The sequence below is a fragment of the Arachis hypogaea genome, chromosome 16 (assembly GCF_003086295.3).
Source record: "Arachis hypogaea cultivar Tifrunner chromosome 16, arahy.Tifrunner.gnm2.J5K5, whole genome shotgun sequence".
Classification (NCBI taxonomy): Eukaryota; Viridiplantae; Streptophyta; class Magnoliopsida; order Fabales; family Fabaceae; genus Arachis; species Arachis hypogaea.
This window is the reverse complement of record NC_092051.1, coordinates 27,636,894-27,648,025: the sequence shown is the minus strand read 5'-3', so window position 1 is coordinate 27,648,025 and position 11,132 is coordinate 27,636,894. Positions and strand designations below refer to the sequence as shown.

Here is an 11,132-nt window from a genome sequence, read left to right as displayed (position 1 = left end):
TGAAATGGTAAACATATTCTGAATAGAATAGAATAGAATAGCTACTTGATATAACAATGTAATTTGAGTATTTGACGACCAATGAATATTAGAATATACAAAAATGGATCTCCTATAATCGTTCAACAAAATCTATCACCGGATGATTTCTCTTCCTTGAAATTTGTATGAAAAGTTAAAATATCGAAAAAAAAAAAAATCACAGCTAAGTTGTAAATTACTAAATGCTCTAGCGTCTTCAATAGCACTAGCATGTCCCAAAAAACAACTTAAAAAATAAAAACCTGCTGCAATTGCAATTATGTACCAAAATTTCTTCAGCGGATAGTCACCAATTTCAGTAATTCTATACTGTTCAACGTGGGTTGACCAGGATGACCGAAATGAGAGAGATTCTAAGAGAAAGGCGCATGGAGATCCTCATCTACCTTATCCTCTTGACATTTCTTCAGAAGATGTAGCTGACGTCTTAAGTGCAGAACCTGAAATCCAGATTTTATATTATAAGCAGAAGATGGAAATAGAACAGAATATGCAAAAATCAGAGTGCTACAATGCATGGAAAGACATTGTTTTTTATTGAGAAGTTTACTGCATCACGACTTGGTACAACAACCTGCAGCGAAAGACTCGAATACGTGGGTTGCTACTAGCGGTTCAACATATTTGTGTACGGAATTTACATTGCTTACATAAAAAGGTCAAATGCAAATTTCTATATATGAATTAAAAGAGGTACAAACAAAGACAATCACCTCTTTGGTTTGTATTTTTATCTTTGGTTTCATTTTCAACGTTTTCAGTTTAGGATTTTGTGAAGAAAAAAGTGAAAATAGAAAATATGATTTCATTGTTTTCCAATGTTTTTATTATTTTCTTCACAAATTCATGAAAACCAAAAACAGTGAGCACAAGATTAAACAAACAGAACAATTATTATTGTTACCACTTGGAGGCATCAAGGGATGATATTAGTAATTAACAAGAGATTGAGGATAAAAGGAGATAGTTAAATTTTTGTTAAAAAAGAAATTATGATAACTACCTCTTCTTGAAGCAAAGTAGGAAGATTTTCAACTGAAACCAGGCTATTTATTTCCCTCAAGAGCCGCTCATCTTTGATATCAGACCATGTCGTAGATGGTAAGGACAGTAAAAGCACAGTTAGCACATCTGTGCTAGCTGGGTGCATCCTAATGGAATTACTTAGGCTAGAGCAAGTGCAACATGATTTTCTAGCAGAAGGAATCAGCACATCAACCCCTTGCTCACTGTTGCCATTTACCACAGTCCCACAAACCATTGTTACTGGTTTTTCATCTTCAGCTTTACAGCATTTCAAGCATGTTTCATGACAGCAATACTCCGCCGATGAGCTAATTTTCCCACCTAAAATTTCTGCTCCTTGGCAACAAACATTTGCAGCAATGTCAGGTAAGGTGTCTCCATCACCTGAAGTGGGTGAATGTATGCTGCAAGAAGTTGACATAAAGCGAATCACATGTTTGAAAAGCCCTGTCTCCTGCACTTGTTTCAATACCTCTTCCTGCATGAAAAAGGAGTTAACTGCAGTAGATTAAAATTTTGGAGAGAATTACGATAAGTTGGTAAGAAACATGTCAAACCTTAACACCAAGCCTTGCTTTCTCCTCTGGGCTTAAACTTGGACCACCATCTTCTCGCCTCCTGATCTCCGCAACCCATTTGATAAATTCCTCAAATTTAGATGGAAGTGATGTGACTATTATTGAAAGAACCATTTGAATGTCTTTCACATCCTCTGATTTTAATAGAAGAGGAACATCATCCATTAGGAATTTCGCAATACTAATCCAACTCTCATGTTTGCAGCTCTGTAACATCAAAAGAAGTGCGTAATGCATCCATCCACCCGCACCAACCAACATAAACAACAAAATGTACAGGCATCACTTTCTAGAAATATACTATTACTACACACCCAGTCACCCACACATGTAAATAAGTTTCATACTCGCAGAATTCTGAAGTCCATTAAATTAAGAACGGCACCACATATTCTCAAAAATACATCAAATGGTCCAATGTGCAAACTGACTTTCCAACTTGGATTTTGTAATCATTGATTTCAAAATGACTTTTGAATCAAACCTCAATTTTTTTTTCTTCCAGACACCTACTAGCAAATTCCATACGAACTGAATGAGATAATATCATCACAAAAGAAAGGATGTATCTGAACGGACATTGATATCATGAAATATGATGGAAAACAAGGTATCTTCTGGACACAATTTCATCTATAGTTTTAAGAGACAAACTAACAAGTTCATATCTATTACAAACTAAGGGAAATGCTTGATTAAGAAAGGAAAATTGTGGTTCATTTCACAACATCTGCTAGATAGAAGATCACACAAACTTGAAATAAACAAACTGTCCAATATGCTCCAACAAACAAGTTCACCATACCACAGAAACTGAAGTATAGTTCAATAAAAAGTAAAGGAATCTCTTCACTCGCACATGTAACAGAAATTATCCAATAATTTATCATCCATACCAATATTTTTATATATGATGAAATGCCAAGTTTGGGCCCATTATATAATGGAAAGACAAATACCAGAGTATAAAGCATGCCAGGTTCCCTATGTGGTCTTGATATAAGCATGAACCTGGAAAGAATAAATAATTACAGAAATTACATATAGAATTAACACACTCTTGAGTAAATGGACATCTAATCATTGATTTCTACTAACTATAACTAGGCATACAAAGTCAAAAAGTATAAAATTTATACAAGAAAATTACCCCCTAGTTTGTCCAGTGGATTCGTCAACATAGTTCATGCCTTCCCAGAGAAGCGAAAGTGGAACCCAATGAGGGGGATACTTAAATCGTGCAACATCCAAAATAAGCGCCATGTCCTTCCCAGCATGATAGCCTCCAATAGGTGAAAAATGACCAGTTCCAGTCTGTTGTGAAAGTTAAATTAAAATATTCATGTTCATCATTTCATCCAGAATACCATATATGCATCAACAATGTCTACCTAAACAAATTTTATAGCTTTGAAGACATACTTGTTTGAGAGCAGCCCTGTGGTACGAAGAGATGACATGACACTCATCAGAAGCTGAACAATTCATGACATATTCACGGAAAGCATCGATGCTGCTCTGGCTAGCATGAAAGGCTTCAACTTTTGCTCCAGCACAATGAGCCAAGCACACGAGCTTCCCAAAGGAGATGCCTTTAGCTTTGACCTTTTCAAGAGGCTCACAACAGTCCAACATAGATTCATCAAACCATCTCCAAGGTCCTGTATGATTGATTACACAGCAAATTGAGGTAGGGGATTCAATCAACTAAACCCTAATCAGGGAAATAGGAAGTAAGAAACCTTTCCATTTGCGACCAGGATCAATGGCAAGAGCATTTAAGACCATGGATAAGCTTGCGAGGCCGCAGTAGGCGGGTTCCGATTGGGTCTGGAAATAAGAGACCAACCTGTAGAAGCCTTCCATGGTTCCGTTCTGAATAGCTTCAAGAAACAGTTGCTGCAGAATGCAGATTCGATTCAATTGAAATGATGATTAGGTAATAAAAAAAGCAGAGTAAGCAACAAGCAACCTTGCCTGGAGAGGAAGCGAATTCCACGGCGGGGGGGCACGAAAGAAACCGCCGATACAACCCCGCCGTCGCCATTGCAATTTGCAAACACAACACAGTAACCGAATTATTGAAAGAATATATCCCGCGTTTTTTTGTTTTTAATTATCGCTCATCGCTGATACCTCTGCCGTACTGGCACCCTTCCCAATAACTATTCTCTCCTCACTCCTCATAGAAATTTTTCCTAAATTTAAAAAATACTGTACTCTTTATTTTTTTTTCAGAAAATATTAGAATTGATTCTAGTATCTCTTCTTTTTAGTAATTTTTTGTACATATTTGTTAGAAATTTTTAATAACTTTTATTATAAAATAATTGAATTATATAAATTAGTTCTTTTCAAAGAAACAAAGAAAATCAATCATTAAGAATAATTATTGAAAATTTTTAAAACAATAAAAAATTATTTAGGACGAAGTGTTCAATTTAAAATTTCTGAGATCATTAGATATGTACTCAAACAATGATTATACCCAATGAATTAGTCACAAAAAAAAAAATACCCAATGAATTCTAATCCAATTCTAATGTGAACTTTGAAGAATATGTAAGAGCATAGTATTATTTAGTTCCCAAAATAATTTTTTATTTTTTATAATTTTATTAAATTAGTCTAATTTTTAGTAAATACAAAATTCATTTATATTTTTATGGGTAAATTTATAGGCTCTCAAATTTTCGTTGCGAAATTAAAATATGACCATTTATATAATGTGTATGGTCCTCACACATGTTGCTTATTTGATAGCAAATAAATATGCAGAGGTTGTATTATTGAATAAGTTTTTAGTTATTACAAAATATTTTTTTATTCTTTAAAAAACTGATTTCTTTGATCAAATACAATAACAACGATAACAAAAACAAAACCTTATCCAAAAACAAAACCTTATCCAACTACATGGATTAAATTTCATTGCACTTGATGATTAGGATGATCAATTAAAATTTTAAATTCATCTATTTTAATTTTCAGCTTTAATGCAAGATTTAAGCAAATTAAAATATAGCACAATAACAAACAACAGTGCAAGATTGCAAATAACATGCATAGTTAAAAACTACAGAAAGTGTAAATTAAGTAACAGAAAATTAAGTAAATGGCATATATTAGTTAAAAGTGTAAGAAAATAATGGTTTAAAAGCATGCACTAACCTTTCCTTCCTCGGAAATAAAATCAACTGCGGGAGGTGATGGTAGGGGTCGTTTGTAGAAACCGTTATTCATTTAATTTAACTTAATTAATGGGTGGTTGTTATGATTAAAAATAAAAACAATTGGATATATAAATCAATTGATGAAGATGCAGTTCATCCTTCACAATTTTCTTTGTAAAGTTTGTAACTTGCTTAAAAGTGATAATATTCTTTAACATATGCCTGCAAAAGAGAGTATAATCCATATAAAAAGATAAATTAAACCTTAAAAGTTAATGTCCAAAATATGTATACAGATAGAACAATCATCACAAACAACAATGCATTGTTGCATATAGCATGCATGTGAAAATATATAGCTTAAACACTACAAATAAACACATTAACAGAGCATAAGAGAATGATTTGAAAGCATATACTAACCTTGCCTTTTATCCATAGTTGTCTTAAATTTGAAGTCAAATTAAGAAGAATTCTATTCTATAACCCTTGTAAAGGTTGTATATAAATGTCAAAACTTAATTCCTGTACTAATTTATTTGTTGAAGAAATATATATAGATAGCTTAGCTATATAAAAAGAAGTTTTATTTCTCAGACCGAATTTATTTTGTATTGATGTTCTGAATCAATATATCAACTTGAGTCATTTATGTCATCAATTATATTATACTCTAAAATAATTACACAATCAAACTAAATTACAATTCATAATGGGTGATAGATCATGTGTGATAGTAAATTAATGGTTAATTCTTTTCCTTATTAGAAGAGTATGATAAATGAAAAATATATAATGAATGGAGATAGGAAGAAATGGAATCAAATATACATGTAGTTACAAGTTGAATCCATAATAGCTATTTTTAAAACCAAACAATATCAATGGTCAATAAAAGATTCTAAAATAATGTAGAAATAAATCTTTGACTATAATAAAAATGATAAAAAAGGAAATCATTGTTTTATCAAAATTATTTTACATATTAAAAATAATTTACTATTTCAATTTACTAAATATAGGTACTATTATTATTAAAAACCAAAATTTTAATGAATCCGGATGAAAAAGCTAAAGAACTAGTTGAAAGAGCAGAACTAACTGCCTCAGATTCCGACAGCAATATCATTACTAGAAAACTCAGAAGGTAATTCATTAATTCTTTTCCTTCTATGCGAATCCTAATTTTTTTTTTTTTTTAATTTCATTATTTTAATCGTTTAACCATTGGTGATTTATCGGTAATCAAGTATGATCAAAATGTTCAACCTAAGGAATTCAGTTATTGATCTGAATACATTTTAATTGAATTAAATTATTAGATGGTATCTTTTTCAATTGAATCATTTATTTATTCATTTAGTTATTAATTATTGTTGCGTATTTTGATTTTGAATGGCACATAATGTATTAGTAAAGTGAAAAACATTGATATTATTTGTTACTTAAATTATTTTTTCATTTGTTTAATAATGATGATAATTAAATATAGTAGAATATATAATGAGTATATTAAGTTAACTATAAAATATTTTTTTAGTAAAAATAAAATTAGTTCTTTTAATTTTTAAAATTTTAAATAAATAAATATAGAAAATTAAAAAAATATATTTTGTAGTTAACCTAACGTACTCTTTATGTAGTCTTACTATAATTAATTATCATCAATATTAAATTAATAAAAAATAATATAAGTAACATTATTATATTTATTATTATTTTGGACTGGTAAATAATGAATATAATAATTAAATGGTAGAAGATTATTTATGAATGATTACAGGAGGAGAGGAACGATGGTGGAAGGACAGATATTTCGGGTGCCTTTGGAGGAATTGGCTAATGTTAAATCTAAAGAGGGAAAGATACTCACTAAACCCTTCTTGAATGTATGCAAGAGTGTCTTACCGGTTTTAGGTATATATATATACATTTTTTTTCTTTGGAGTAAATGGACAAAAAATCATACATAAAAGAATTTGTCGTACACAAAAATACCTACAAAAGAATGGAAGATTGTAAATATCAAAATATATAAGAGAGATTGTTTTCAATAGACAAAAATACTATACATGCAGTGAGTTTGTAAGGTTTAGAGTGTACTTTTGTCCATTAAAATTAATCTTTAGACTCTATTTTAATATTTATGAATTTTGATGGATATTTTTGTAGATGGCAAATTCTTTTATGTATATTTTTGTCTATTTAATACAATTATCAGATTAAATCATCTATATTATATTAGATGCAATTCTTTTTAGATTTTGTTTTATTACAAAATATACTTGTGCATTAGATTATTTTTAATATATGTCCTTAAATTTAATATTATTATTATTAGGTGATTTCACAATTGATAAAATTTAAACTTATATTCAATAGTAATTATTTTGTAGTTAATAAGGTTCTTTTAATTTGTAGTTAAAAATTTAAAATCATATAATGATAATAGATTTTTTTTTTGTCCTTATAATGATACAGATTCGATCCTAATATATGACATTATTCTTTTTCAAATGGGCTCGAATTTTGTAGTTGGTGTTTTAGGTGTATTTTTATATGAAAATTAATTAGATGTCTCTTGCTTATCGCTTTTTTTTTGGTGACTTCTTGCTTATCGCTTAACTCTTAAAAAGAGAAAGTTTTAAATTTTTGTATTTTTATGCTTTTTAAGAGTAACATTCATTATATTTGAATTTTTTTATTTTTTTTAAATATCAAGAATATAAATTAAGGGATTTAGCTAACAAGGACATATATGATGAGTTTATTATTAGTAAAAGATTTTAATTTTTTATTTAATAAATATAAAATAAATATATTAAAAATTTAATTTTTATATTTTCGATAAAAAAAATAATTTATAATCTTAACATATATTTTTAAGACACATGATAGATAAATTCTAAAAAGAGTATGATTTATCAAGATTTTCAAGTTTTGGATGCTCAGGAGCATAATTACAATCGCTTTACACCTCTGATGTTTATGTAATTGATTTCAGACATGTTAGGGGGAGCATTTTCATTTGTAAAATCTGATGTTGGTGGTAACATATTGGTAAGGAAGACACTCTTAAATTGTTGACCTTAATTTATGTCATTTTGTGAGTTTAATTACTTTTAAACTTATGCGTACAGAGATTGGAGTCTAGGTATGAGTCCAACCCTTGTGAATACAAACTTCTATACAGAGTAGTGGAGAAAGAAATTGAAGATAAAACACACAAGTCTTCATCAAGCTGCACTAATGCCCTACTATGGTTGACAAGGTATGTGCACCAAGCTTTGTAAATTGTGCAATTCCACATTCAAGGTTTGTGCACTATTACTCATAATTTTTTTAAATAAAACTTGTATTATTTCAATTTTTGAAAAACTTCTGCGTCATATTCATAATTGACCTTAAAAAAAAAAGTTAAAGTACTATGAAAAAATTTTAATATGAAAATAATTTTAAAATTATGCTTTAAAACCAAGTTAAAGGCATTTATTATTTTTTCTATGCTGCATGATAGTGTGTAACACAAAAGAATGAGTCATGAGATGTGTTTTTCAATACTATAGGATGAAAGGAATAGGTGTCTTCAATTTCTTGTTTTGTTACATAGTGATTTTTTTTAAAAATCGAATTTATCGATTTATGTTATTTAACTTTTTTTTAAATGAATCATAAATCAAACCGTGCGATTTATGTTTTTGAAAATTATAAAAGAAATTTAACATTGACATCTGACTCTTTGATTTTTGTTTTTGAAAATAAAAAAATTAAAAGTACTTCGATTTGTAGCTTATTTTTCTTCTTCAAACAAATTAGACTGTCCGATTTATTTAATATCAATTTTTTAAAAAATAACTCCATATCAAACAAAAACACTCAAACTTCCAATAATAAGTTGGGTCTTTACACTACTTTAATTTTGTAATTAAGTCCTTTCTATTGTAAAAAATATTAGAGTTAACTAAATATTTTTTCACAAATTGAAGGAATTTATAATTAAAAACTTAATTAAATCTTTGGCCGCATGTATTTTGATAAAAATATTATGTTTTTTTTAACATAAAAAGGACGTAATTACAAAACTAAAAATAGTGTAGGGGCTCAATAAAAAAAATTAAAAAAATATAGGGACTTAATTAAAAATTTGGTAAAACTATAGAGATCAACAAGATAATTAAACTTTTTTTTTCATTATTACATTAAATTTATGCACGAAGAAAAAAATTATTGGAAAATTTTATCAAACAAAATTTTAAAGTCATAGTAATTTTTGTTACACGGGATAAATTAAATTTATATTATTCAAATTGATAAAACAAAATTTTTAACAAATTAATATAATTTTATTTGGATGAGTTTTTAAAGATCAGTTTGGATAAATAATTTAATTAAATTAAAAAAAAGCTTAAAACATAAGTTATTTTGTGTTTAGATTTTTATTATAAAAATATTTATTTTAAAGGTATTTTAATAAATAGGAGTAGTAAAATCATTTTTGAAAAATAAAGAAGTCAAATTTTTTTACTTTTTCAAAAATTTTTAAACAATTTTTTGAAAAGTTAAAAGTATATTTAAAAGATGGTACCACATAACATTAATGTAACTTTTTATAAGTAAATAGTTTAAAAAATAGCTTTTGAAACTTTTTACACGAATTCTAAGAAAATATCTTTTTTTTAAGTTATCTTTTTTTAAAAGATTTTATAGAAAAATAAAAGTAATTTTATATTTGGATATTTTATGCAAAATAATATTTTTATCTATCAATTATGTTTGCGTATAATAATATAAAAGTACTTTTTTATTTATTTATTATATAAAAATATTTTTTTTAGAAAAATATATTTTAAAAAGAGATATAAATTGTAACTTCTCAAAAATATTTTTTTATTTTTTTTAGTATTTTTACTTTTACTACTAAAAACTTATTAAATACGCTAAAAAATAAAAAATATTTTAAAAAATTTTACCACCTTAATAGCACCCAAACAAGCACTTTATTTATCCTATTGAAATGATATAGAGCATAAAAAATCTTAACGATCGGAAATATATAAATATGAATGTGAAGAAAAATGAAGGATTTAAAAAGAAAATTAGAATTAAAAAAATAGAATTAAGGATATAAATTATAATAATTATTAATTATGATAAATGATATTTTTATAAAGAAAATAATTATTTTTTTAAAACAAAGTGTTATGCACTAATAGTAAAAGTAAATAAATTATTTTAATATTTTTTCAAAAAAAAATATATCTAAATATGATTAAAATTTAAGAGAAATATTTTTAAAAAAAATTTAAATATACTTTTTCTAAACCAAAAAAATGTCAATCCAAAGAAACATTAAAACACAATGGCGTGGCAATTTTGTTAGGGGAATGGATTACAGTGTAAAAATGTTCAGCAACTTAGAGGAACATAAGAATTGGAGCATGCAAGAAGCTTGCAATGATTCATACAACAAGACACTCAAAAGCTGGCATGGCTGGTTAGCTATTAAGACTTTCCATGTAAGTTATTATAATTCTTTCTTCTTTTTAATTCTGGCAAAAGAAATAAGAGAGAAAATAAGAAAATAGTTCTATTGCAGGTTGCAATGAAGCTTCTTCCAGATAGAGAAAAATTTATGCAAGTGCTTTGTTGCGGAGGAGAATTTGGACCTGAAATGAAAAAATTTTGTACCGATTTCTCTTCAGTGCTTGAAGAGAATCACAAATTTCTGGTACAAATTTTAATTACTTAATTACTATACTAATTATATATTGTAATAATCCAGAAGATTGTGTTAAGCTGACCAAGTTTATTTTTATTCCTATTAACATAATGTTAATGAATTTTTATAGGAGAACGTGAACCTGATTTTAGAATTGTTAATACATGCATAAATTAGATTATTTCATATAATATTTTTATATATATCATTTTCATTGGTTTGATTTGTTCTTATTATTTTGCTGCAGGCTAGTATTGGAATGGATAATTTAAAAGCTTAATGCACAAAGTGAAACCGTTCTAGCTTGATTCTAACCTTTTATTACAAATTATTTGAGTTGATGATCATTTCTATTAGTGTAATTTGATATATTATGTGTAATGATTGAGAGTTGAAGACTGAAATTTTAGTTTATTTTTTTTAATTATTCTTATAATATTTAAATGAATACAAAATTAAATATATAATTTTTTTAAAATATTAATGAAATAAAAAATTTAAAATTTTTTGTTTAAAAATTAAAAGAATAATTAGAAGAATGAATTAAGATTTTTAATCATTTTTTCTTAATTATTACATTTTTATACATATAAA

At 27.2% G+C, this 11,132-nt stretch overlaps 2 protein-coding genes across 3 annotated transcripts; one reads left to right on the top strand and one right to left on the bottom strand.

Annotated features, from left to right (window-relative positions):
- On the bottom strand, positions 1-5,226 carry LOC112758743 (glutathione gamma-glutamylcysteinyltransferase 1). 2 transcript variants are annotated; one of them, XM_025807474.3, is made up of 8 exons: positions 3,624-5,226; positions 3,389-3,545; positions 3,069-3,307; positions 2,797-2,960; positions 2,606-2,657; positions 1,626-1,853; positions 1,046-1,546; positions 1-482 (listed from the first exon to the last, which is right to left on the bottom strand). In XM_025807474.3, exons 2-8 carry the CDS (start codon positions 3,510-3,512, stop codon positions 396-398), a joined length of 1,395 nt encoding a protein of 464 aa, XP_025663259.1. In that variant the 5' UTR covers positions 3,513-3,545; positions 3,624-5,226; the 3' UTR covers positions 1-395. The 2 variants fall into 2 exon arrangements, with proteins under 2 accessions (XP_025663259.1, XP_025663258.1); XM_025807473.3 differs by having other exon boundaries at positions 3,619-4,055.
- Positions 5,227-6,615: 1,389 nt separating this feature from the next.
- On the top strand, positions 6,616-10,818 carry LOC112756911 (glycolipid transfer protein 1-like). Its single transcript, XM_025805516.1, has 6 exons — positions 6,616-6,736; positions 7,824-7,879; positions 7,960-8,090; positions 10,200-10,335; positions 10,416-10,547; positions 10,786-10,818. The coding sequence occupies exons 1-6, from the start codon at positions 6,616-6,618 to the stop codon at positions 10,816-10,818; spliced, it is 609 nt and encodes a 202-aa protein (XP_025661301.1).
- The last annotated feature ends 314 nt before the right edge of the window (positions 10,819-11,132 follow it).

Bases quoted from the DNA above. Each gene is read 5' to 3' on its own strand.
- LOC112758743 (XM_025807473.3), bottom strand. From the start codon at position 3,693: ATGGCGACGGCGGGGTTGTATCGGCGGTTTCTTTCGTGCCCCCCCGCC. The intron at 1,854-2,605 runs GTATTTGTCTTT...TTGATGTTACAG, and splicing joins CTGGCATGCTTTATACTCTG to AGCTGCAAACATGAGAGTTG. The intron at 1,547-1,625 runs GTTTGACATGTT...TTTTTCATGCAG, and splicing joins AAGCAAGGCTTGGTGTTAAG to GAAGAGGTATTGAAACAAGT.
- LOC112756911 (XM_025805516.1), top strand. From the start codon at position 6,616: ATGGTGGAAGGACAGATATTTCGGGTGCCTTTGGAGGAATTGGCTAAT. The intron at 8,091-10,199 runs GTATGTGCACCA...CAATTTTGTTAG, and splicing joins GCCCTACTATGGTTGACAAG to GGGAATGGATTACAGTGTAA. The intron at 10,336-10,415 runs GTAAGTTATTAT...GTTCTATTGCAG, and splicing joins TAGCTATTAAGACTTTCCAT to GTTGCAATGAAGCTTCTTCC.